Here is a 27,185-nt window from a genome sequence, read left to right as displayed (position 1 = left end):
TGTGCGGGGTACATGAGGAGGCGGGGGGTGGGGACAAGCGGCAGCCAGGGGGAGTCTGCATGCTTTCAGAAGCTTCACTGGGCTGTCATTGGTACCAGTCATTCAGCGCAGTCACCTCCCCGGGAGCGAGAACAGGACACTGTCAGGCTAAGAGACAGCACACAGCATGTCCGTGGTAAACAATTTATTTTTCTACCTCAGTTGCTTACAGGGCAGGGAAAAAAAAACGTCATTAGGGCGAAGCACAGACGAGCTATTTACAGACATGAAGAAAACTCACAGTGACTAAAATGTCGGGGAGGCAAGCATACCAGGATAAGTTCACCAAAGCAAAGCAATCCACAGCAGGACAAAATTAAGAAGGAAAAAAAAGCCATACAGATTAAAAATAAAATTAGCACACATGAAAAAGCCTGCGGGAAAATAAACCTCACCAGTTATTACATCAAGCATCTTTAGTGGGGTGCGCAAAACCACACAGGCGGGACTCAAGGACACTGACATTCAAACACGGATTTGCTCACACTGAATGCACCCAGTGGGAGCGCACGGGCCGCTTCTCACAAACTATGAGCGTGAACCAAGGGTCCAGCTGAGCTGTGCTTGATTCAGGCAAGAAAGTAAGGGGGTGGTTTCAAATGGAGAGTATGTGGGGGGGTGAGGACCATGGGGAAAGAGAGCCCTTCTGGGGGTGACCATGAGGGGTGCTGGCCCTCTGAGTTCTGTCCCTTCCTTCCCCGGCGGGCCAGGGATGCAGGACCAGCATGGGCAGGGGGCGAGGGTGGGGCGCAGGGAAGGAGGGGCCCTGTGTGGATTGGTGCCCACAGTGCCTGAGGTGTGGCAGCCCCCAGGTGACTCCGCTGTCCCTTTGGGAAGACAGGTTTGCTTACTATTATGGCAGCAGCCACTGAGGGACTGGCCCCAAAGGCAAAGACAACCAGGTCATGTTGATACAGTTTTTCTTCCAGATTTTTTCACACTGCTCTTTATAGAACTGCACGTGTGCGTGTGTGTGTGTCCACCACAGGACAGAGGAGCTCCAAGTCACCTACTGCGCACCCCTGTGGCCCACTAGCACCCCATGAAATGCCCACTGGCTCTGTTTGGGCAATACTTAAAGTAACTGGATGCCTTCTACCTGGACTCCCCCGAGGAGGCTCCACACAGTTTGTGAGAAGTTCCCTCTGGCCCCGTTACATTCTGGGGGAGGCGGCAGGTGGGGCAGGTGGGGAGTGCGTACGGGAAGCAAAATGGGAAGGGACTGGGGAACAAAATTATTTTAAAAAAACTGTGTGAAGCAATGAGGACATGAGTCTTTTCCACGAATTAAAATTGAGCAAAAGAACATTCTTTCAATCAGGCAGCTAGGGCAGGTTCAGTGGGCACTGACAGCGGCCGGGACTGTGTCCTCTCTAGTATTGGTAGCAAACCCCAATTTGTTATGCCTCTCTTAAGAGCTAGTTGATAAAAATTAGGTCTTGTGAAATCGGCAAATAGTCTGCAAAGTGAAATAAGAACAGAAGTTAACAGATTAAACGGAGAGTCCAGAGGGGGGAAAAGAGAGGAAACAGGGAGCCACTGACTGGGATCATAATAATTCGAGCTCACATATTGATCCACGGGGGCTGGGGTGCGTGGGGCACACGTGGGGACACCTGGGCCGGGGAGGAAGGAGCCATTTCCACAGTGGCCGGTCGTCATCACTCAGTCTTCCCAGAAGAGAACTACTCCCCACTCCAATAACTCCCCAAAGGCATCGAGTCCTCTATTGGAGCATTTCACTTAATTTCATAGAATCTAAAGGTGGGCAGGGGCAGGTGCCGCTTAACACCTACCTGTGAGCCCAGCAAGGTCCCACAGGTCAAATGGGGCTGCACTGGGAGGGACACTGGACCCCCACAGAGATGAAGTGGGTGTTCACAGAAAGTGCCAATTCGGATTAAAAGGACCCCAGTCAAGGTTAGACTGCTTTCTGAAAGGGATCCGTGGTTTGTGAGTGAAAGCACACAGGGTGAAGAACCTTAGCTGCTCTCCAGGACCTGGGTGTCCTTCCGTTCCTGTCAGCTAGCTACCTCGAACTGTCCCACCTCCGATGGGGTCAGCGAGGGGCTGGGAGGGGTGCAGGATCCACACACATTTCAGGGGAGACTGGAGGTGGGTGAAGTGGGCACACAGTGAGGACGTGGAAAAGAAAGGCCACGAAGAAAATACATGAGGACAGTCTGGTGGCGACGGGACAGCTGTGCTGATGTCTCTGACGCCCAGGACCCCAAGGCAAGGGGAGGGGTCAACAGTCAGCCTGACAGGGCAGGGAGAGGGCAGGGAGCTGGGCTGCCCTCCTCTGGGCCACCCCTCCGTCCCCCAGCCCTCTCAATCAGATCTACTAGAACTTTCCTTACTGGCATGAGGCAAGGGACAGATGTCAGGACATTGCAAAGCTTCCCTCTCTGGGGCCCTGCCCTGCAGCCCAGGCTCCAGGGGTCCAGTCTGGTTCTCAGGGAGACACTGCTCCTGAGGTCTCAGTGGGAGCCCCAGGGACTCCCCAGGTGTGTGGTCTAGGACCCAGGCTGCTTGGGGAGGTATTGGGCACAGACAGACAGAGCCACCTCTCCACATGCGGCTCCTCTAGGGTCAGCAGGGGGTGGGCCCCGAAACCAGCCTGGCTCCCCCTGGAGGGCTGTGGACAGCGGGGTGCGGGCACTGGGCCATTCCGCTTCCTGGCCCTCTGAGAGCTGGTGACCTCGCTCTTGGGGCCACTGATGGCCATCAGTGAGGACAAACGAGATGCTTTGAGGGTGTAAGTGGGATGGGAAAATGAAATTTGATGGCTGAGAAAGAACAGAACAGCCAATTCCCACAGGTCAGCCGGCCTCTGTCTGGATGTTTTAATTTCTGTTCCAGTCAAACCCATATGATTGTTAAACTGTGGGACCTGGTGACAATGATAAACAGATGGGCCCTGGGTGTAGTCACTCCAAGCCTATTCCATGCCCTTTACTATCCCTTTGCTCAATTCCCAAAGCCTGGCTTATAGGCGGGGCCACCGAGGGGAACCCCATCTCATTCTACCAGCCTCAGATGGTCCCTTTTTTCATCTCCGTCTGTTTAGGGCAGACCCAAGGATGCAGGTCCCCAAGACAGAGTTCTATCAGACATTTCCTGGGCCGGCTCTTAGATGAGACAGGGGACTTAGCATGGGGCCCACTCTGTCACCCCCAAATTATCCCATGTTAGGATCCCCCAACTCTGTCCTCCTGGGACTACTGCTGCACCAAGGGGGCAATGGCAGCCTGGTTGTGGAGGGAGGTGGGCTGAGCCAGGTGTGTGAGCCTGTGTCTTCTTGTCCTCTGGGAAGGAAGCCGGGGGAGGGAAGGCTCCCCTGAACCTACCACCAGCTTTGGGCTGAGCAGGATGGGAAAGGAATGGAGAACAGGGATGATGGCACCCCAGGTCTCCTTGGGGAGGACAGCGCACACGTGTGCGTGTGCATGCGTGCGTGTATGTGTGCACCGGGCACTCACACCATAACATACTCTTCCTTTATGATCTGAATGGCGTGTCCAACAGAACTTTTGTTGTGAAGAAAATGTTTTATATTCTACACTGACAGTAGCCACGAGCCACATGTGGCTACTGAGTAACTGAAATGTTCATTTTACTTAATTTTAATTCATTTAAATCTGAATTTTAGTAGCTACATGTGGCTGGTGTGGTCATACTAGACAGATGGACACTAGAGAAGACAGTGGAGGGTGGCATGTAAGACCCAGGCCATCTGGGCCCCAATCCTGGCCCTGCCTCTGGAACAAGATTCTCTGCTTCCCTGGTCTGCCACTTGCAAACCAAGAAAACCTAATGGTGGCTAGGACTGAGTGAACTCCAGCCCAGTGCCCAGCCCAGTGCTGGCTGCTCTGGGTGCGGTGCCTGTTGTCCGTTTGGAGACCTACAGCCACAACTGGCCGTCTGCTACAGAGAAGCGGTGGGGAAACTGCCCAGCTCCAGGGGAGGGGATAAACTAATGGGGGAGCCCCTCCGCTCACACTCCTCCATCTCGAACTTCTGCTACTGCACCTCCTCTGCCCCCACAATCAGTAAGGTGTACAGACCTCAGTGACCATTTCGCACAAACCCCTCGTTCACAGAAGACAGAAGTGAGGTCCACAGACGTAGAGTGACCTGCCCATGGCTGTGCACAGCTGGGACAAGAGCCCGGGCTCCAGAAGGCATGGGTCTAAGTGTCCCAAATGCCTTCTGACCTGTTCCCCCACACACCCTTCCTCACCCCAAAGCTCAGTCTGAGTCCGATGCCAGGCTGAGCCCTGCACACACCCTCCCACTGCGCTCCTTGTTGTCTTCAGAGCCCTGCACTCTTGGGGCCATGTCTCTGCTCCCTCTGCATCTCAGGTTGGAGGTTCCTAGGCCTCTGGTCTAGGCTGGATGACCATCCAGGAGCAAAACTCCGCCTGAAGCCTAGTTCTCTACAGAGCTTCCTAAGATTTGAATCTAAACACCCCCACCGGAGACGGACAGTAACCCCCAACCCCAACAGCACACCCAACATACACCAGAAGGGCATGGAAGGCGTCAGGACGGAGCTGGGGGGCGGGGGGAGTAGGAGACGTGAGACAACAGGCAGGGCGAGAAAGAAGGAGAGAGAAAACTCTGGCCCCAGTGAGAACCCCGACCCCCAAAAGGCACAGAAAAAGGAGGGTGAGCCTGCCTCAGTCCCTCTTCTCCCTAAAAAGCTGCCACTCAAACCAGCGAAACACTTTAGTTAATCACAGCCTGAGCTGCCTCTGCCCCTGGGGTGGAATGGATTTGAAATTAGCACCCACAGATTGTTTCTCAAATGGACGTATGCATGAGTAGTGTTTTCTTTAGGGGTCCTCCTCCCCCCAGTGCAGCCCCCAAGCACCCAGGTTTCCAAAGCCCCCGGAGACAGACACTCACCTGGGAACTGATAGCCATAGCTGGGCGCAAATCCGGGGTAGCCGCGGCCGTAGGTTGCCACAAAGTTGGGGTAGCCTTGAACACAGAGAGAAAGCAGCCTGTTAGCACAGCCACCGTGGTCTGGGGTGGGGGGAGCGCAGGGAGGGTCGAGGAGACACAGCCCGAGTCATTTTCCTTCACAAAATGATTGGTCTCCCCCCAGGGTCTTTACCCAGGGCCTGGGTCACCTCTCTGTGGCTGGCACGTTGCTGTCAGCCTGCTAGTAATTAACCCATATTTGGGCAGAGACTCCCAAAGCCCACGCGCTTTCCTGACCTGCAGAGTAAATGCCACGCATTAGCACCAAACCCGGGGCCCGTGCCTGGCTCTGACATTTGGAGAGCTTACCCTGAGTGTATTTTACTTAAAGCTATTGACAGTGGGAGATTAAAGTCCTGCCAATGCCTCCTCCCAGGGCAGCGGCCAGCCCAGGCAGAGCCCGAGTCCCAGGGCTCCATTTAGTGGGGGAACTCAGGGCCGCCCCCACGCCTCTGGGAAAACGCTGGGCCTAATGAGCCCTGGCCCACAGGAGGTGGGTCTCGGGGCCCACGTCCAAGCACGGACGCTCCACAGGGTACCAGAATATTCCTGCGAGAAGAGTGAGGGACCGGTTGTGGTCACATGTACACCACAAAGTGTGGCCCACACCCAGAGAAGCCTGTGTCATGTGTTTCAACAGGCATTTCTCAGCACCCATGTATTTTCCAGACACCTGTCCCAGCAGGTAACCTAGGGGGTGATCGGTTAACCGAGGGGTGCAGGCTGGGCATGGGGTGCGGAGGAATACTCGGGTGGTGTGTGGCCTCCTCCGATCTGTTATGAGACTGCCATGGCATGTCACCTCAGCTCTCAGCCCGTCAACACGCCCCTCAGGACACTTCCCTCTACATCCCTGCCTCTCAATTCAGCCACAAAGAGGCTGGGGTAGCCTCTTGGACGGAACTTCCACTGTCTCTGGGAGGCCCGTGGCGCCCCCCCTTCCCACCCCGCCCCCATTTCCACCCTGCCAGGCTCAGGTGGTCTCCTTCCGCATGGGATCCTCAGCAGGCATCCTACCACCTACTCTGCCACCTCCACCAGGCTGGCTTTGGCTTTGACCTCTGAGGCGGTTGTCTGGCTGTGCTTTGGCCGCCCAGCACCTGCCGCCCCTTCTCTGGGAGCCTTGGAAAGAGACCTTCCTCCTGCTGAGCTCGGCAGGCTGGGGCCCTGGGCTCGGCCAGTGGACGCCTCCCCAGGACGCACCTCTGGGGCCAGTGGGGCAGAGGAGGAGGGGGCAGTTCAGATTTACTCTGGTGTCCATCGCACAGTCCAGCATCCAGCGGTGGCAACGGTAGCCCCTGACCAGGTTACTCTGGGTTGTCCCCTGGTTGTGGCTGTGGCTCTGACTGCTGAGCTCCTGCTCCTGCCTGTTCTCCAGGCTTCCTGGCTATTCTGTGTGCTACCCAAGTCCCTCCAACAATCTCCTTGCTGCTCCCAGCAGCCAGAATCATTCCCGTTGCTGGGAGAAAGCTGCTCTGGGTTTATGACAGTCACCATACCCTCCAGCCACGAGGGCAACGGCAACAGCTTTCCACTTGTGTCTCCGAAGCTCTAAACAACCCCTTAAACACCCTAAACACAGGCTCTGCAGCTCACTGTCCACCTTCCCGCTGGACTCTCACGTATTACAAGCTTTTTCTGACCCTGCAGGTGCAGGTGAAAGGAACAGGGTCGCTCACTAAATTCCATCCTGTGTGCACTCTGGCTCCACGAGTCAGAGTTTGCTGGTCCTCCAGCTGCTTGTTCAGAGCTTTCATGCCCCAGAGGTGCAGACATAGGACCCCTCTCTCCCCCTCCCAGTGCTTGCTGGTGTCATAGCTTCCACTTCGGAGAGTGGATCTGTCATCAGCCCCAGAACAGCTCCTCTCTGGACAGGATACCCAGAGATCTGGGTTCCAGTCCTACCTCTGGCCCAGGACTGTGCCCTTGGGGGGTTGGGGTCTTCCCTTTTCTCTGGGAGCTTGAGTAGCCCTTTGTAGAAAGCTTTGCACTAATGACAGGCCCCCATTCTCAACTGACACCAGCTGCAACTCCTTCCCCATGTTCCAGCAGAGCCTCTCCAAACTTGCAGTCACAACTCACAAGCCTATTGACCCGTTTCTACTTCAGAAAGGTCTTGCCACCTGCTCCTTCCCTGAGTGTTTATTTCCCAGCTCTTGGTGTCCTGTTGGCAGAAGACTGCCCAGACGAGACAGGATGATCTGGCAGCTTTGCCCCGACTGCTGAGAGGCAGGACCCAAGCGAGACGGGGAAAGAAGAGACGAGGGACAGAGACCAGGGACAGAAACCAAGACTCGGATGCCTTAACTGGACACGTGCACACTGACTGTGTCCCTGGAATTTATTTCATGGCTGGCCAGCTCAATTCTCCTCCAAATTAATCACCTGCGATCAAATCAGATCTTTTGGCACTAGATTTCTTATACCATTATTTCAACAATATTGATAAACGGATTATATAAATGCAGCCAAGTCACTGCTGCCCGGGGCCTTTCCGCATGAAAAATGACTCCTTGCTTCTAACTTCAGTGCTGGGGGTCTTAAATATTTTAGTGTTAATCTGACAGCAGAAGTGCAAGCCCATGTGTCACCTTCGAGATGCCCTCGGGGTGGGTGGGGGTGGACCGCCCAGTCCCTCCCTGAGTCAGACCGCCAGAACGATTCCATTACATCTACTTTCTTCCTGGCACACTTGAAAGTCTTCAGTGAGAAGTAAGAAAAGCATAGTCAAGTTCACCCCGGTTTGGGGTCCTATCCCCATCTTCCTGGAGATGTCAACGTTGTCTCCTGAACAACAAAGGTGAGAATTTGGCAGCCACCAGAGTGGGGGATCTGATCTCCGCCCCCACTGCCGAACATCCTCTGGGGCAGGCAGATGAAATCATAAATTTATAATACAACATTACTCCAATTTTCCTCTTCATTTACTGCTGTGCAGCCCAGCTCTGCTCGGCCAGCTCCCGGCCCCAGCCACGCGGGGAAATTGGCTGGCTGCATATCAATAGCACATTACGGCAGACCCAGGCGGAGGCTCCACCAGGCCGCATTATGGGGAGATGACCCAGCCACCACTTCCATTAGGAGCCGGGCCCCTCCCGCACTGGCTGCTGCACAATTTATTTGCTCCAGTACTCTGGACGCCTGATCAATCCCACAGTAATTATCTCTTGTCACTAAAGAAAAACCACGCCTTCTGCCTGGATGGCCACCTTTCTTACAGATAGGCTTTCCACGGTGGGAAAAAGAAAACCAGAATCTACAATCGAATTTGAATTTGCCAGTCAGCTCATTTTAGGGTTCCCTTTGGGGGGTGCTGGCAGAGTTCTCGGAAGTGTGGTTCTAGATCTTTGCTCCAGCTCTAGAAGGTGTTTGCATTCTTGATGGGCCCGTGACTGATCCTCTCCTGGGCTCCATTACTCAGCTACCCAGAGGCATGGAAAACTGCGCCCACTAAGCCCTCGACTTGGAAGAGACAAGGGGACTGTGGGAGTGTGATCCCTGCTGTGGGTGTGCAGAGCACTGCCCGGGGTCCTACACTGGCCAGGAGGTCTGCACACAAACACAACCCCAAGTGCCAAGAACCAGTCCTAGGCAAAGGGCTACAAAAATGCCCAGCCCCAGAATCATCCAGAATCATGGGGCTGCTCCAGACCCACACTGTCCAATTTAAATTTAATTTAAATGATATAAAACATAGACTTGAGTTCTTCAGACGCTCGAGCCACATTTTCAATGCTCAACGGCTACATGCAGCTCCTGGCTGTAGACCTGGGGGGCAGATACAGCGAGTTTCCACATTGCGGAAAGTTCCAGCACGCTGTATGGCTCTAGGAAGGAAAGTGAGGGCTGAATTCTGAGTTTCCTCTGTTTACCAGGAAACAGCTGAACAAATGGAGGGCTCCTTGGGAATGACCTCAACAGTTATTTTGGGGAAAGACAAATCCCAGTTGAAATTACAAAAGAGTCTAGTCATGTGGTCCTAAGTTCCAGCCCATCTTCCTTGGTCTGTGAGTGAACACCAGCAGGGTACAGCTCCTTGTCCCTTCTTGATGACGATTTTTTTTGGCTTTTATTTTAGAGGGGCTTCACAGTGGGGAACGCTGGGTCAGGATTTCCCAGCACGGCATGACGGGAATGCCTCTGGTTTTCTTCAACTGGGCAAGTGTCTGTCCATTGCCAGGCCTGCAGAGTGAGGCTCTTCAAGGCCTCAGCAATGAGGAATTTCTCCGGCGCTGGTATTGAGCCTGTTAGCATGTGCCCGGCGAGGTCAAGAGAGGGCAAGGCAGGATGGTGCGGCAGAGAAGGCCAAGAGGAATCACATACATCAGCAATAACTACGTTTGCTTTTATTAAGTCCATTTTCATTAAGAAAAACCAGAGAGTCTAGTGCATCGAGCTGGGTAACCGTGGGCAACTCTTTGCTGCTGAACAGAACAAAGTCTGAGGGCTGCACAGGCGCCTTTTCTAGGGGTCTCGGTGGGTCCGCGTTTTTGTCCAGCTCAAAGGCAGGGAGACTGGACCCCTCCTCTTCTCTCCTCCGTTCTTTTTAGGGAATTCCCATGGGGCCGATTATTCTATGATTCTGTCAAAGGCTGCGAAAGCTAAAACCAAAACAGCTGTAGGTCCTCCCCAAGGACGTCTGCAGCCATATCAAGAGAGATCAAGAAAAAATAACTGTGCAACTATAGGCTCATCAGTCTCCTTTTGATGCGACCTCCCCAAGGATGGAGAAGCCTTAAGGGATATTTAAAAGTTAGTTCCGCAGCGTCCTGGTCATTGACAGACCAGTGTGTCCTCTGTCGCACTAGATGTTAGTTCCCTGGGATCAGAGGCTTTAGTCTCTGGGCTGCCTTGGCGTTGAGAACAGGGTTTGGCACTTAGCAGGCCCTCAATACATATTTGTTGAATGAATAGATTTAAACATTTTAATGGTTCATAGTCTCACTTCTTAAAAAAAAAAAAAGAGTCAGATAAAATAAGAGCCAAACAAGTGCCTTGTAGTCAAGCAGGAAACAATTCTCACTGATTTCTAAAAATAATCTTATAATTTATAATGACATTCTTATGTGGAAATGTATTTAGCTCTGGTTCTTTAACTTTTCCATTAACAAATGCATTCCTCTATACCACACTATTTTAATTGCTGTAGTTTTGAGCTATGTTTGGATACTTGGTCAAACTAGTCTTTTCTCATTTCTCCTTTTAAAACATTTTCTAACTTATTCTTAGAGTTTCTTCTTCCAGATAAGTTTTAGAATCATTTGCCCAGTTTTTAAAGATTTACAATAGGATTTTTCTTTGAAACTCTTAAATCTAAATCACTAATTTGAGAAAAATTAACATCTCATTTTCCATATTCTTATGGCATCTCTCTCCATTTTAAATTCCTCAAAAATAACTTCACCTGCCCTTGTTATTTCCTCAGAAAAATTCTTTTCAAGAATTTATAAAACCCAGGAAAGTTTTATAAATGCAAAACTAAGCCAGAAATGATGTGAACAGCAGCAAATCTGAAAATACATAAAGAGCTTATCAAACAATGTAGAAGAGAGGCTCTTGGCCAAACCAAATGAAAACCCATTAAAACTAGGCAGATCATGTGCCTGAATGGGATTTTGCCATTAACTACCATTTATCCCATTTAATTAGTATTTTCCCGACACACAATAACTTGCACTAAAATACCGTTCTCTTGCCTTGAAATTTCTAATTATTGTTGCGACCCACACTATTATGCTCCTCCACAGCTTTCCCCATCTTTCATGCCATTTAAGCAGCAAGATTTTCAATTATCTACGCAGGACGGACAGAGATACCTTTAAGGAAGGGGCATAATATGCAACTCAATTTCTCTAAAAGCCAGGGGAGACCATTTTTCGTCAGGACAAACACACTTGTCTTTCATCATTTTTTTTTTTGTTGCAAATAAAGAATAAAACAGCCTATTTAAAACATCCATTAAAATGCAAATTTTGATATCCCAAGAGAAAAATGTTAATCATTTAAATAGACAGGATTGTCACCCACCCTCACCACTTGCCCTCCTCTCTCAAGTTCAGGAAGATGTAGCCTCGGCCACACAAGTTCAGCCAGCCAGGAGTCCTGAGGTCTTTCAAAAGTCCCAGTCAGGAGAGAGGGCTGGGGCAGGGAGGGAGTGACTTGTCCTTCTTTTGAATGAGGGAGTAGAAGGAAAGAAAATAACATCCAGTGCCTCCTATAAGCCAGGCTTGGGACAAGATGATCATCCCTCCTCCCTCTCTCCATCTCTGCTCATTTAATGATCACAACTGCCTAGCAAGGGGGATCATCATTCTCAGCTACAGATGAGGAAATTGAGGCTCAGCCGGGGAAAGCAGCTTGCCCAGCGGGTAGGTAACCCAGTTGGGTGTACAGGCTTCCACAGCCCCCAGCCCGCGGTGACTCTGCTGGGTCCCTAGGCCCCCCGAGACTCACCCAGCATCCCCATGCCAAGCATGAACGCGTCCATGGTGTAAGGCAGTCCCCGAGCCCGGCCTCTTGTCCCAGGTGGGAACATGACTTCTTTCGGCTGAGCTTTCTTACATTCTACCTGTTAAACAGAAAGGCGAACAAATGAGATGCAAATGAATTCCACGTAAATGTCAAATGCAGAACTGATCTGGTTATGAGCCGGGTTATTTTTAGCCTTGCTCCTTGCTCACTGTAAAAATAGCCGTGCCGAGTAAATGGTCTGCAAAATAAATATTTAAGAAAACATACCACTTGTGCAAATCCCGCTTCAGAAAAACCTACAAGGATGAAATTGGGTTTGGAAGGGCGGCAAGGACATAAGCCGAAGATACACACGCGTGGGTCGGGAGCTCAGGTTGTGTGGAAGGCATGAAAGCAAGGAGGCGACATGCGGTTTGTGTCTGTGAGTAACAACAGCAACAGTAACAATCCCGCACGACTGGATGTCCCTTTACATGTTTACAGACTCCTCTTGGATTCCTTCAAGTCAGTGACTCTTCACACAGAGGCTATCTGATCCCACCTCTTATTAAACACAGAGGCCAGTTCATCTTAGCTCCGTTTCACAGATGAGAAAACTGATCATCAGAAGACTTGTGCAATGGGATGTAAACCTTATCCTGGCAGGGGCAGGCCTGGAAGCCGGATTTTTAAAATTTCTAGGTCAGTGATGCCACCATCTCCATAAACCGTCCTCGGCACACCCCCGAGGGAAGAAATAAGATTAAACGCTGATTCTGTTCATCTGGATTACAGGTTTCTCTTTTTGCACCCACGCCTTCAACAGGTTGATAATAATTTCTTTCTGTTTCCCTTCTGCCTCCAAAATTTCATAATCCTATTTTGCTCACACACCTAGAAGTCACTTATTTAACAACATCTATCTATCTATCATCTATCTATCTATCTATCTATCTATCTATCTATCTATCTATCTATCTATCTATCTATCTATCTATCATCTATCTATCTATCTATCTACCTACCTACCTACCTACCTACCTACCTATCTATCTCTATCATCTTTATATAAACAATATATAATGCAAACCCCAGGAAATAAGTAAAACTGTTGCCTGAAGTTCCTACAGTGTTTTTAGTAAGGTTCCTTAGGCCCATGCTTAGCGTTACTTGCTTTTAGTTTACAGATAAACTTAACAAGCCCTGTTAGCCAGTTATCAGTCCCACTGCTGATGAAGATGGGATGTCGTAGGGGTGCTCATAGCAGCAGAAGTAACTGCACGACAGCCTGACACTGACGGGGCTAAGACAGGAATCGGGTATCTGGGGCCATCTGGTCCAGGAGCCAGAGCTCCATGCAGCTCGGCAGCTGCTGAGGGTGTCACTGTCACACGGAAATGACCATGGTTCAGAGCACGTCTGAGCTATGAAGGGGAAGTTCAACTGTGTTTCAAAAGGGAGCTACGTGGGTTCCCATTCTGGAGATACTCTCCTCCCAAATACTTGATTTAAAACAATATTTCAGTGCTTAAGGCTAGGGGGAAACCTCACTGACCTCAACTATTAACTCTTCTTTCTTCAAAGGCAGCGGGGAACTGGCAAATGACTCCTGTTCTTTAAAGAATAATAACTGCACATCCTTATAAAAGACGGACAAAATGGTTCAACATTCATGACTGATATGCCTCCTAGAAAGAGTTGTTACAGATTAAAAGGAAAGAGATGGGCATCCCGAAAAGAGCAGGCAACGCGCAAGCGGCTAATAAAGAAGCCCGCGTCCCAAAATGAGACCCAGCTTCCGCCTAAGGGACTGGCCGTGGGGAAGGGTGACTCGGCCGAGCCCGGGCCATGGGCAGGAGGGCTGGAAGCCGGCACTAATTTTTCTGGAGGACAACCTGACAAAACATCAAAAGCCACACGCGCACACATTCTCCGACCTAATAAATCTGACTTGTAGGAATTTAACCTGCAAGGATATGGAGGAGGCTACCTGTATTCACTGCAAGGATTAATTATCATTAGAAAAAAAAGAAATACCATGAACGTCCAAGAGCAAGGAGTTGGTTGGGCCAAGTTTGGTTCACCCGAGGTGACAGGAAGCGACACAGATATGGAAAAGTGTGCTGATAACGACAAGCCTGGCACTGGGGAACCCTCAGTCCCGGGCAAACCAGGACGGTTGGCTGTCTAACTGCGAGCGAGGAAAAAAGCAAATTACAGTGATTACAGTGAAAATAAACAAGGGTATACATCCTATTGGGGAAAAATATGAAAAAGACATAGCAAAGTTGTCTCAGAGTGACTTTGTTCTGTAATTGCTGTCCTGCGTTTTGTGACTGCCCGTTCCCCAGTTTGCTGCCTGGAGTATTACCGCTGAAAGTAGCAGGGGAAAGGTGATTAAGAAGGAATTAATTCACTTCATCCCCTAAGCGGCCTGAGGTGACCTCTGAAAACGGTTCGCTGTTCACGTGACCCAGAAAATCCCACAACAGCATGCAAATCGAGAGGTTCAAACCTTCGTGTTCACTTTAAGAATACCCGCGAAACTACCGGGGCCATCAAGGGTGTGTGCATCCGAAAAGCCACCAAGCATCTGAAGGATGTCACTTGGCAGGAGCAGTGTGTGCCATTCCCTCATTACAATGGTGGAGTTGGTAGGTGTGCACAGCCCAAGAGTGGGGCTGGGCACAGGGTCGGTGGCCTAAAAAGAGTGCTGGATTTTTGCTGCACATGCTTAAAAATGCAGAAAGCGATGCCGAGCTTAAGGGTTTAGGCGTAGATTCTCTGGTCACTGAGCGCATCCGGGTGAACAAAGCTCCCCAGATGCGGTGCAGAACTTACAGAGCTCATGGGCGGATTAACCCACACGTGAGCTCTCCCTGCCACATGGAGATGATCCTACTGCAAAAGAGCAGGTTGTTCCTAAAACAGAGAGGAGGCTGCACAGAAGAAAAAGATATCCCAGAGGACCTTCAAAATCAAAAACTTATGGCCCGGAAATAAATTCATCATAAAACAAGTGCTAATAAAAGAAAAAGAAAGAAAGAAGTCCATCAGAATTGAGTGCATCAGTTTCTCCTCTAAACCCAGGGGTGACAGTTTGCTCCTGGCCTCTGCATCCTACCCCCAGGCCTGGGAAGCAGGCTGAGAAACCTCATTTGCAAGAGCCTGCCTGGGCCAGGAAGAAAGGTGTGCTCTGCGGAGGCAGACAGATAATTACCTAACGATAACACCAGGATCCGGAACAATGCTGCTAACCAGCTCAGTTTCTAATAGCCCTATCGGTGACAATCTATTGCATTGTCTTATGAAAACCCGCCGCCTGTTCCTAGGCAACCTGATCAACGAAAATTTCAGGTTTATACAATTTTCATTTAGGGAACATAAAGGTTAACTGACTGTAATGGGAATATTTTAAACAAACCCACCTACTCTTCATCTCACTGAGAAAGGCTGGCAGCGCCGTTTAATTCTGCTGTCTCCACTGGTGGTGTTTTGGGCAGCACCGGCTGCGTGGGTTCTGTCAACCACTGCTGTGCCAGCCATGCGTGTTCCCCGAGGCCAGGGGCCATGGCATGCGTACTCTCTGGGGGACCCTGGCACGTCCCAGGCACTTGAGTGACAGGGAGAGGTAGCAGCCGACCCAGGGAGCCTGGCCTGGCCTGCAGCGAAGGCTTCTGGGAAGATTTCTCAGGCCCAGGAAGCCTGCCCACCCAGCCCCTGCTCCTCTGATGATGTCGTATGAAGAAAACATACAAAGGGGGAAAGACGCACAGCTGTTCTCTGTATCTTGAGTCCTAGTAGGGGCTTGCTGAGGATGGAACTATGTCTTTCACCCATCACACAGAGGAAACCTCGTCTCCCCCATCAGTCTGCTAGTCCTTAGGGCAGGGATCAGGGTCAGCCCTATCTTCCCTGGTCCCTCGGTGAAGTTCCAGACACAGCATGGATTGACTTATGTGCTTGTGATGGTCAAGGGGACCCAGTCTATCTGATTCAATGGTGCTGAGGAACTCCATGTGCCCAGCAAGTGCTAGGCTGCAGGGGATGTAACGATAAATAGGCAGGCCTCCACCTCTGAGAGCTCTCATTCCCTGGAAAGGACAGATTGTCTTGTTCTCCTAACATTAAGGCAAGTACTCACACGTCAATCAGACTCGTCACTTCTGGGCCTGTCAGCCTCTGGAGCCTCTTGACTTAGACCACATTTGGGTCCACCCCCGCCCCCCAGCCCTCCCCCCTCCCACCGGGCCCTGTGCAAACCAGAGAACTTGGCATGAACAACCCGAGTTACAGTCAGAACCCAAACAGGGAAAACTCAACCTATCTCTGCAGCTGGCCACATCCTTAGGTCATCTGGCCACACACTGTGTCTTAGTCAGCTATGCAACAAACACCCCCAAACTTAGTGACTTTGAGCAACAATTTATCATTCTTTCTGGTGGCTGTGAGTTGAGTGGGCTCAGCGGAGCACTGGCGTGCTGTCTCTTGTGTGTTTGTGGTCAGATGGTGGCTGGGGCTGGAACCAGAGAAAGCCTGGACTCGGATGTCTTCCTCACTCACAGGGCAGGCAGCCGACGTTAGTTCAGCTCGACTTTCCATGGTTGAGGGGAGGGGAAACTATTCATGGCTTCTCCATGGCACTCACTCATAATTCTCACAATTATGGCAACTGAGTCCCAAGCACAAGCATTCCAAGAGACAGGCAGAAGCTGTAAGGCCTTGTCTAGCCCAGCCCTGGGAGTCACACTGTTACTTCCATCCCATTCTGCTGGTGACCTGGGGCCAGCCTAGATTCGGAGTTGGGGGGAACACACAAGGGTATGAATACTGGGAGGCGTGGATCACAGGGGCCACCTGTGGAGACTAACGACCACATGAGATAGGTGAAGGGCAGCGAGCAGGCAGGACAGTGGGAAATACTCCTCCCACCCTTGGTGTCCAGCTGGCTGGGTTCCCGGGCAGTGGGCACTGAGGCTGCCTTCCCCCGGGGGCACAGGCAGGGCTCGGGAGCTCCCCTCCCAGCGCAGCTACAGAGAGGCTTGTCCAGCACCCAGGTCAACGGCAGCACAATGGAAGCGGTTCTCCTGGGGATCAGGTCTCCTGCTCCAGCTGTTTTAGCAACACCCCTGACGCTCATGTGTAATCCGTGTTCCCACCCCCACAGCAGAGAGGGCTGCGTCTAGGGCAGAGTCTGAGGAAGGAACATCTCCAGGCCTGGGTCCTCAAGTCTCCTCAGCCAGCACCTCAGACGCCACCTCTGCAGCCTCTCCCGATGGCAGCCATTGCCACTGCTTCGAACGGCAGCACGCAGGCAAACCAGGCTGGTGGAGGGGCCAGAGGTTGAGCAGGAAATGCCACTTGGAGCCGTGCTTGTAGGAAGCCTCAGAGGACACTGTAACCAGCTTCTCACAGCGGGGAGACCAGGTCTCCCATTTTCCAAGTTTCGGGGCTGGCAAAGCCAAGAAGCAGCCCCACACCTGGGGCCCAAGGCCAGCTCCCCAAAGGTAGATGGGACTGGCTTTGTAATTTCAATCTCTGTGTACGCCGCTCTGCTTGGCAAACTGGCCTTGGAGGAGGGGTGTGGCTTCCTGTAGCCCCACGGCCATGGGTTCAGAAGGATGGCCTAGCTGGACCCTCCTCTTTCAGGGTGTCCTTTAGGGGACCAGAGGCTGATGGGAGCCTGCACGTGTACACTCCAACTCTCTGTGCTGGCTGCTCCTGGGGGTGGGGGCTTTTCTCCATCAGGGTCCAAAGCAACTCAGCAAGGGTTGTTTCCAACTCTAGAAATAATTTCACTTATAGAAAAGTTGCAAGGACAGCACAAAGCACACCTGTAGGCCCTTTACCCAGATCGCCTGTTGTTACTCTGCTTTATCATCTGCACACTCTCTGTATGATTTCCCCCCGAACCATCTGAGTGAGCGGCATACCTGATGCCTTTTCCTAAACATGCGCAGTTATCAACCTCAGACATTTAACACTGATGCAATACTTTGATCTAATCTGCCTTCTGTTTTCCTATTTTGTCAGGGGACCCAATGCTATCCTTTATCACTATCTATCCACCCCACAGAACAGGAAGCTAAGGCCCAGGGAAGTCAGACACCTTGCCTATGGCTGCAGACCCAGTTCCTGTGTGGCAGGGCTGGGTCTGAGCCCAGGTCGCCTGATGCCATGGCCCGTGCCCGGGGAGCCGGTCCTCTGCCACACCCTAAGGGGGACTGCTTGGCACTGGCTTTCGGAGCAGGCCCTGGGACTTCTGTGCGGACTGCTCAGCAGCTGCTGAGTGGCTGCCCCACCCACCTGGCCCGGGGCCCTCCCGAGCCCAGCTCCCTGCTCGGCACCTTTTGGGAGAGGAAGAGGCTGGCGGTCTGAGGACTGTCTGAGGAGGACGCCAAGGTCTGGGACGTGAAAAGCCTTTTGTTTTTTCCTGGTTTCTACACAAACAGCCCCAGTCAGCAGGCCCCTGGAGCTGGGAGGGAAACCAGACCCCTCCAGGTCTGGCGAAACCCAAGCCCTGGGCCTGTGGCCTTGATTTTCAGCCCAGGACAAGGGAACTCTGTGTGGCCTGAAGGGGCCAGTGTTTGCAGCCTCACTTCTCACCCCAAACAGGACATGTTGGAAATGACTTACTCCTCCAGGGAGGGGGCCTATTTCAAAGAGTAAAATCTACCGCTGGCTGCTCAGGGATCAACTGGGACTGTCGGGCAGGAAGGAAGGGAGGGGAACGGGGGGGGGGGGGGGCCGTGCTGAGGGATGACTGTGGCTTCCACAGCAGGCACTGTCCTTCTGGGGAGCTCCTTGAAAGACACAGAGGTCTGGTCAGTACTACCAGCACCTCTGCTTTAGCAGGCAGCGGCTGGGTGTGGACAGAGGAATTCCTTAAGGTGGGCTCTCCCTCGGAGGTGCTGGAGAGGGGCAAGGTGTGGACAGGAGTCGGTCCCCAGCACCACCTGAGACACATGCCCCAGTGGCTGCAGCCTCCCACCTGTCCTGTCCTGAGGGCAGGGTCTTGCCCTGTCCACTGCAGTCCAGCCTGAAGGCTGAGGCTCCTAGTTCTAAATTGCTGCTCCTGACTGTTCTGTGCCTTGGTTTTCTCAACTATAAAACAGAGTAGCAGAAGTACCCACCCCACAGGGTGAGCAAATAAAGTAAACGAGCTAGTGCAGGATACAGCTGGTGGGTCACTCCTTACTCCCCTCCACACGGAGCCTCCTGCTTTGAAGGTGATAAAGCCAGTTCACATCTGTGCTGCCGTAAACCCCAAAGACTGGGGAGCAGTGAGAGAGGAAGTGGCCACCCCCCCAGCTTTCCCCTAACCTCCCCCACCTGCCACCAGGTAGGGCCCCACCTTCCTGCTTTCATCAGCAAGGTGCGCACAGGGATCTGCAGAGGCTGCACTATTTGGGGAAAGAGCTGATGGTGGCAGCAACAGCTGTTCTCCTTCCCCATTCTGGGAACCTGCAAGGACATTTCAAAGTGAAAAGAAACCTCAGCCTCCAGCAGGTGCCCAAATTCTGCCAGCAGGCCGAGTGCTTCCCCCAGGCCAGGGCGGGCGTTGCCACAGACCCTGCACTGAGAGGCCTAACTTAGTCTCTCTGAAAGCGAAGAAAAGAAAACGTGTGGCTTGAGCCTAAGCTTGCGCCTCCGGGGAGTCAGGCAAAGAGCAGCCCAAAGGAAGAGCAAAGTCAAAGGAAGAACAGGCCCCAGACAAGGGGTGCAGAGAGGGGAACAGCCTCTTCTGGGGGTCCCCGTGCCCCCTCCTGTGGGTGATGTGTTGGGGATGCAGGAGGCAGTACACGTGGAAAAACCCAGAGGTGAGGGGCACCTCGATACCGAGCAAGATGCTCCGCTCTCCTCACTCCCCCTGGTGACCTCACCAGAGGACAGATGAAGGGCAAAGGAACCAGAACTCAGGGGACTGGGAAGCCACCTCCCCTCCGGCCGCATTACCTCCGCCTAAAGGCAACAAACATCTACCCCCCAGCCACAGGGCCTACTCCTCCCCCACTCTCCTCACCCCCCAACAGGCAAATCCCTCTGCCCCAATTAACGGAGCCGTACGCACACCGCGGGTGCGTGCCAGGCGTGAGGGGGGTGGGAGGAGAGACACGGGACCTCCCTCTCCGCGGAAACTCGAGATTCATTTATTAAGCGCCTCTCTGGCATTTCCTTTTTTTGCCTTCATCCTGCTTGTTTAATATTGCATTTGACATTCTCATTTTATAAATGGTAACAGAAGCAGAATGGATGGCTAAAATTAGCTTACGAGTGAGAATGGTGCTACAAATAGGATGGTGAACACAGAAGCCTAGTTAATTCCACCCACAGTACCCACCCCCCTCCACTTTTGGGAAGGTTCCCAACCCAGCTCCCAGGCTTCCAGCTGAGGAGGAGCAGCCCGAGGGAGGGGATGTGTGTCTGCAGCGCCAGGTCCCAGAGGCCAACCCAGGACTCCCCTCCCCTCCCCTCCTGCCCTCTCCCCGCCAAGGCCCGTCCAGGGTTAATCCCACGGGGGCCCTGGGCTGAAGGCAGCGGGCTGAGGTCTCACTGGGCTCTGCTCTGAGAAGTGCGATGATTCAGCTGAAGGGCCTGAGTAGCCTCCCCGGGACCTCCCATCTGTGGGCCCCCTGCTCTGCTCTGCAGGATGTGCCCCTTCTCCTCACCTTGGGACCACCTCCTGCCACAGCATGGAGAGTGCCCACCTCACATCCCTGCCCTGCCCGGAGGACTCGGGTTCCAGTCCTGCTTGGGTCTGCACACCTGCTTTTACTGACCTATAATTAGCCCAAGAACACCTTAGCTGAGGATTCCTTCACTCCCCACCTTGCCCCCACCAACACGAAAGGCATCAATACTTTCCGCAGGCTGCTATCCGACACCCAGCGACACCCCAGCATCTGCTTGGGGCACCCCCATCCTCACACTCTGCCTCTGACTAGTAAAAAGCTGACTCAACAGTGACCCTGGGTGACCTCTTGGCTAAAAGCCTTTCCAGCTAAAGGCCCCTGGAGGTGAGCAGATCACGCCTGCTCTGAGCTACACTAGTTTGGTGGGAGTCAGAAATAACAGCCCATGGGCAAAATCCAGCGGCTGCTTATTTCTGTAAATAAGGTTTTATTTTAATGTAGCCATATACACCATCGGTGGCAGAGGTGTGGAGTTGTGACAGACATAAGGCCCTCAAAGACTAAAATATTCACTATCTGGCCCTTTACAGAAAGCTTCCTGGTCCCTAGCTTTAGGCCAAATGGAGGAAACTTCCAGTTACCAAGGGGGTGTCCTGGAGGTGTGATTCCTTCAAGGCTACTGGATTCTATACCTTACAACAGAGAGGGCCAGGACCCCCCGGGCCAGGACCCATACAGAGCTGTCTATAAGCTGCAAAGGGCAGTGGTCACTATCTTTCCCACTGTGCAGAGGGAATCAGATGGAGACAGGCGGGGACTTCCTGCTCACAGGATAACCACTGGCGGATCTGGGACTCATTCCTGTTCCGAAGTCCTGGGAGCCTTGCCTCTAAGTAGCCCAGCAGGTCCCAAATAGGAAACAAGGACATTCAGAGAGCACTCAGAGGACAGAGCCCTTTATCCCAGTGTTGTGTCCACACATCTACAATCAATGCTCCAAGACCCCCACTGGAGGGCAAGGGGGAGTCCTTCTCAGGGAGGAGACCTGGTTTCTGACCAACGAGAGTGTGGGTGGTGCCGAGAGCACAGCCTGGCCTGGGGTCCCTGCTCTCAGGGTCTTAGTTCCCTCATCTCAATCCCTTCCTTCTGACACTCGATGATCTGTGTGACCTGTACTCCTGTGTCACCTCTCGTTAGTAGTGGTCCTTGCCCCGTGCTTCAGAGACTTTAACGTGCACACAGATCACTGAGGATTTGTCAAAACGCAGATTTTGATTCGGTAGATCTGGGGGGGGTTGGGGCTGAGACTACGTGTTTCTAACAAGTTTGCCAACTTGTAAAACTGTGGGTGGTGGCCAGCTGCCCCCAGGCCCCTGCTTAGCAATTTTCATAAATCAGATCACCTTAAAGGAACAAGGAGAAGGCGCATTGAAAGGCATCCCATCGTAACCCATGCATAAAGCAAGTAAAAACGTACATCCACCAGTCAAATCAATCCCAATTTTTCAATGATGAGACTTGCCCAAGTTGGCAGCAGGGTGTAGTGAGAAGAACACAGGGTTGGAACCTGAATGACACAGGTTCAAATCCCAGCTCTGACACTGAGAACTGTGGGCTGTAGAAGTCCCTCCACTGCTCTGAGCTCGTGTCCCCATCTGTAAGACGGGACAATGACTCCTTCCTCAGGAGGAGCTATATATATGTAGCTCAATCACAGTGCCCGGTGAGGACCAATACCCTTCAGCTGAACCAGGTGTGGGAGCAGGCTCTACCTGAGGTGCCCTCGCCCAGGCACCTTTAAAACTGTACCCCAAGCTCTCACCCAGTGAGGCTGAAGTTGCCTCCCCGACTCCACTCGAGGTGGGGGCTGAGCCAGGCCTCTGGGGAAGCCCAGAGCAGGTCTCTGTGGATCCCCGCCGCCTCCCTCCCCGCGGCGGCCTCGCTGCTCGCCAGGAGGCCGCTGGGAGGTGGCGCTGGCACTAATCAAGCAAGTGTCCCTGCTGCTCAGAGGCTGCTTCAATCAGGGCACGCGGCGGGAGGCGTTATTAGCTGCTCCCGCGCCTGGGCTTGCAGCGTGGCCCGAGGTGTCCCTCCCCGGAGGGCTGCCACATGGCTCTGCATGTGTGTGCATGTGTGTGTGTGTGTTTACTGAGAAAGGGCCACGTCTGTGCTTCACTCTGACCTGTGCCAAGATGGAAGAAGGGGCTGAGTCTTGGCCCTTGTGGGTTGGCCCTGAGCTAGGGTGGTGGCCCAGCTGCCCCCAGGCCCCTCACTCACCTGTCTGGAGGCCCACTGTGGCTGACAGGGACCACTTACCCCCAAGCTTAGGCCTTCTCTCCAGCAGGAAACTGGCCCCGAGTGAGCCCATCTCCTTTGCCTTCTCTTAGGAGAACACGGAGCCACGTGGGCTACAACATGGCTGACTGGGCAGTCGGTGGCCTTGGAAGGTGCAGACCAGCTAGATGACCTTTAACGTCCCCTTCAGCCCGGAGAGGGGGGATAGCCTATTGGGTACAGATGTGAGCTCTGGGCTTAGCTCTCGGGGCTTGAAATCTGGTGCGGCCACTCGCTGCCCCCGTGGCCCGGGGCAAGTTGCTGAACTCTCTCTGCCTCACCCTGCCCATCAGTAAAATGGGGATAATAATTAGCACCTACATCAGAGTGGGTGCGATAATCCGATGAGAAGAGGCGCAGAAAGCAAGCGCTCAGCACGGTATATAGTTAGCACTAAAAAACGTCAGCTAGTCTTGGGATCTGGGTGGGAGGGCACCATGCAGGGTCTTCTTGACTGTCCCCCTGCCACCACCTGGAGGTGACTTCCTTCAGGCAGGGTCTCTATGGGGTGGGAGACAGAGTTGTGTGATCCCAGCTTCTTGAGAAGCACTCATGCCTGCTGCCTGGCTCTCCAGCATGGGGGAGCAGGGCCCTCATTTTTTAAAATGCCCAGGAGACTCGCCAACCAGATTAGCCAGGAAATGGCTCTGAAAATTATGATGTGCCTCGCGGTCATGTGGTTCCTCCTCAAAGCCTTATCCTTTCGTAATCATTCATACAGGACTCAGTGAGTGCCAGGCAGGGGAGCACTGGGTTAAACGAAGATCTGGTTCAGGTCCTGTCTTTGTGCCTTACCAGCGGTGAGCCCTTCCTTTTCTGTGACCAGGAAAGGACGGGCTCCACGCACGACTGAGTACAGCTGGGTTCCTGCTGAGTTGACAGAGAGGTCACCAGGGCTCCAGGACATGGGTCTCTAAAGCTTCCCAGCACATCCCAGTTTACAAAACACTCCCCGGACAGTCTACAACAGCCCAGGTTTCTGCTCGGCAGTCTCCACGGTCTCCAAGTCTTTCCATCTCTCATTTGAATTCTGTCCGCTGCACAGTTTAAGTTCATTTCCTTTTCTTTGGGCCTAACAAGTAGAAACCAGTATCACAGAACTTGCTGCGATTCAGGATTCAGGCTCCTCTCCCAATGCCCTTCAGAGGAGGAGTCCTCTCAAGGCACACCCTGCAAGGGCACCGTGCTCTGCCTTCCCAGGCCCAGCCATCCCACGAGGGGCCATCACAGGCCCTGTTAGTCTAGGGTTGGTCAAGGAGGTGACTTATCAACGCCCTCTCCCAGTAGCCCCAAATTCTCCCTTAGAGCTTGAAACTGGCAGGGCAGGGCAGGGCGCCTGCAGGCAGGCCTCCCAAGCCCGTCTGTGATCCCAACCACTCCACCCTGCCCCTTCCTCTGTCTACTTCCATGTTTGCTATTCTCTTAGAGAACAAGTACCAGCCCCAGATTCAAAAGGACACGGAAACCCTAACGCTACGGGCATAGCTCCCTGCACCTGCCACAGTCAGCCTCCACCTGGGTGGGAAAGAAGGGGACGCCTGCGAAATTAACGGGGGCCACGGCTACAACCTCTCTGGCTTCAAGCCAGCCCAGGGGATACCTTTCTGGGGCTGAAACTCTACCTTCTGATTGCCCCCAGTGTCATCTGGGGATTCACCCTCCCACCCCGAAGCTCAAACAATTGTCTGTCCAGTTCATCTGACAGCCAATAAGCCAAGACCCACTTTCCTTTGCTACGTGTGTAGCCCTGGGGTGTATCCCTGGGTCCAAAGTTCCCCACTGGAACAGTGAAAAAAATAAAGCCCTTCCCCATTTGTGTCTCAGAGCCAGTCAACGGTGAAAGGCCACGCATACGCGTCGGAGGCAGCGCACGGAGTGGTCTCTTGCCAGTTTACATCGGGCCTTCCCGATGAAGCGTTAAGTCCTGGCAGGACGAGGGTGGTGTCTGCCAGTGCGCTCTCTGTGTCTTCCCCTCCCCGCTGCCCAGTGGAGTCCACCACAGCACACCTGGCTGGGCAAACACGGCGTCTGGGCCCCGGAGGCAAGTTTCCTTTTAAGCCCCTGTCTCCCTATTTTTAAGAATTGCCCTACCGAGAGAGAGAAGTGCCAACTGGAAGGCACCAACTTCAGAAGGGCCGAGAAAGCCCATGAGGATACCTGCTATTCCCATGTATTTATCTCCCCTGTACCATGTTAATGCCTGAGCTGATGCCTCTAATCTGTAGCACGCAAAGAAACAGTATTTTCATTTCAGATGCATATGATGGTGTGGAACAATACCAACAATATTATTTTAGTGCCCTGGGAAAAAATTAGCAAGTCAAATATTGAGTCAGGCCTGTAGCACCACAGGCTAAGCAGATTGCTTTGATCTTATCCGCACTAAAAGCTCTATTATTGAATTTAAAGTCAGGGAACACGTATCAGACCATATACAATGACTGTCTGAATGCACGTCTCAGAAGCAACAAATGCTCTGACTAAATGAAGAAAATACCAAAGTTACAGCTGCGATTGAAACACAAATTTGCCCTCCTTCTCCTGGGGCTGGAGGCCCTGCTGGCGAACAAAAATGTTTTGGTGCTGAAGGACCTTCTGATGGCTCCAGAAAGAGCTGCTGAGCTCCCATTTTTCTGTAACCAACAAGGGAGGGGTTTCTCACCCACCTACTCAATTTGAGAACAGGAGTTCGAGAGGCAAGCCAGCCAGTGTGTATATTCTGCTCATGGTGTGGCGCCCTCTGGTGGCCATTTCTCTGGGAGGCCTACCTGGCTCCCCAAACTCTCAACGATTCAATCTTCCTCTCCTTGCTGAGGGTGCACTCCAGGAAAGGGAGCGTCAGAGATCAAAAGGGAGGGACAGAAGCAGCTGATCATAAGGATAAAACTAGTTTATTGGAGGGAGAAAATGTTAATAATCCAGCAGGGCCCAAAGAGAGACGTAATTGGGTGGTAAGATATCTAAGATATCCTGCCCCCCCCCCCCCCCAACGCCAAGCTAAACAGCAAACACTTATCCCTAAGGCAGGGGTTGGCAAACTACAATGTGCCGATCAGATCTGCCCCCTGACAGCTTTTACACAGCCAAGAGTTAAGGGCGGTTTTTACATTTGTAAAAACAAATATTTTTCAACACATGAGATTTCACTGTCAGTGTCCTGCTTGTTCATAGGCGAATGTTTTGTCTGTGGACACCTTTGTGCTACAACAGCAGAGCGGAGCAGCTGTGATAGCCGTTGTCTGGCCTGCAAAGCCGAAGAAACTGACTCCCGCCCTTTACTCCTGCCGTTCACAGGGCTGAACCTTCGAGTCTGGCCCCCAGGCCCACCCTGCCCGCCCTGCCACACGGCGACCCAGGGCTGAAGCGGTCTGCAAGACAAGGTGTGTAGACGGGGGAAGGAAGGCATCGCAGGTCAGCGCCACCCCCTACAAACTTACCATTTTATTATTGATTTCATGGAAATGAATCTCACAGACTTTCTCCACAACGTCTTCATTCTCAAAAGTGACAAAGCCAAACCCTAAAGGAAAGGAAAAACAAAAACAAAAGCAGAGAGGGAGGGTGAGTTCGGTTCTGGCTGCCCACGCGTTTTTCTTTGCTGTCTTACAGTGGCGAGAGGCTCCTGGGCTGGGGGCTGGAGGCTGGGTGGGTGGGTGGGGGGGACACAGATCCCCGGGAAGGGCCTCCAGGTTAAGGAAATTATTTCTAATTTGTACGGAGCACCCTTGCAACAGTGAGGAAAAGTTAATGATTTCACCCACATGCGGAGGGTGTTGTGTGGCTTCCATCTGCCCCCAAGCAAACAAGAAATTTCCTTGTCTGTTATTTGCAAGGGTCAGAGCCCCGCGGCGGCCGGCGGGCGGGCCGCCCACAGCAGCGGGGATCGCTGCGGGGCCACGCGTGCCCTTTCTGTGCTGGAATGGCCAGCCCTCCGGTCGGCCTCCAGACGGAGACCGCTATTTGTCCCTTTCTTCCTGAATTACTTCCTCTAATACCTCATCAGGACATCCTGAGGCCTGGAAGAAACTATTAAAAGTTTCAGGCCTCTGTTCTGCGCAGGCATTCTTTTCCTACTGCTGCTTCAAAAGCGCTACAGATTTGGGGCAGTTTAAGACTGTTTGATGCCTGCTGTCAGCCTGCCGGCTATCCACTGTATTTACTCGGCTGGAGACCGCCTTTGCTAGACAAGCCGTACTGGAGAGTTTTGGCAGGCGACCACCGCTCAGCATCCCGAGCTCCTCTCGCTGCCCTCCTGCCTGTCACTTTCTTTTCTTCCTGCCCCCGGCAGGGTCTCCAGCACGCAGCCCCATCTGTGACCCTGCTGGTGAGCGCGGCCTTAACACATGCACCTGCTTGCAGGATGGCACTTTGGATGAAACGCAGCTGCAACGTCAGTGCCAACACCGCGCGGGAAACACAGGCCGAGAGTACAGACAGACCCCAATGAGGGGCGGGCAGGAGGCCTGGGCTCCAGTCTGACTTGGCTTCCAACGTATGTGTCATCCTGGGGAGTCCCTTCCCCTCTCTGAGCCCGGAGTCTCACCTGCAAATTACACTGGGTCCCACACCTTGAGTCACATCCCAAGTAAGGATCTGCAAGGCTCTCTGCTATGCTCTGAATGTATGAGTCATCCCTCCCTCCCCCCGATTCATAGGTTGAAATCGTAACCCCGATGTAAAGGTACTGAGGGTGGGGCCTTTAGGTCATGGAAGGGAGAGCCCTCACGAATGGATTAGCGC

The 27,185-nt window shown here is 52.8% G+C and overlaps 1 protein-coding gene across 3 annotated transcripts in view; it reads right to left on the bottom strand.

The window, feature by feature from the left end:
* Nucleotides 1–27,185, bottom strand: part of MSI2 (musashi RNA binding protein 2) — a 336,713-nt gene that overhangs the window by 28,759 nt on the left and 280,769 nt on the right. For all 3 annotated transcript variants that reach the window (XM_087826226.1, XM_087826225.1, XM_087826227.1), the window contains exons 8-10: nucleotides 25,883–25,965; nucleotides 11,482–11,596; nucleotides 4,951–5,025 (exon numbers count right to left, since the gene is read on the bottom strand). In XM_087826226.1, coding sequence (XP_087682352.1) covers nucleotides 4,951–5,025; nucleotides 11,482–11,596; nucleotides 25,883–25,965 — 273 coding nt within the window. The remainder of the gene's footprint in view (nucleotides 1–4,950; nucleotides 5,026–11,481; nucleotides 11,597–25,882; nucleotides 25,966–27,185) is intronic.

Source organism: Miniopterus natalensis, chromosome 17 (assembly GCF_054644295.1).
Source record: "Miniopterus natalensis isolate mMinNat1 chromosome 17, mMinNat1.hap1, whole genome shotgun sequence".
In the NCBI taxonomy this organism is placed as follows: domain Eukaryota; kingdom Metazoa; phylum Chordata; class Mammalia; order Chiroptera; family Miniopteridae; genus Miniopterus; species Miniopterus natalensis.
This window is presented reverse-complemented; position numbering and strand designations above follow the sequence as displayed.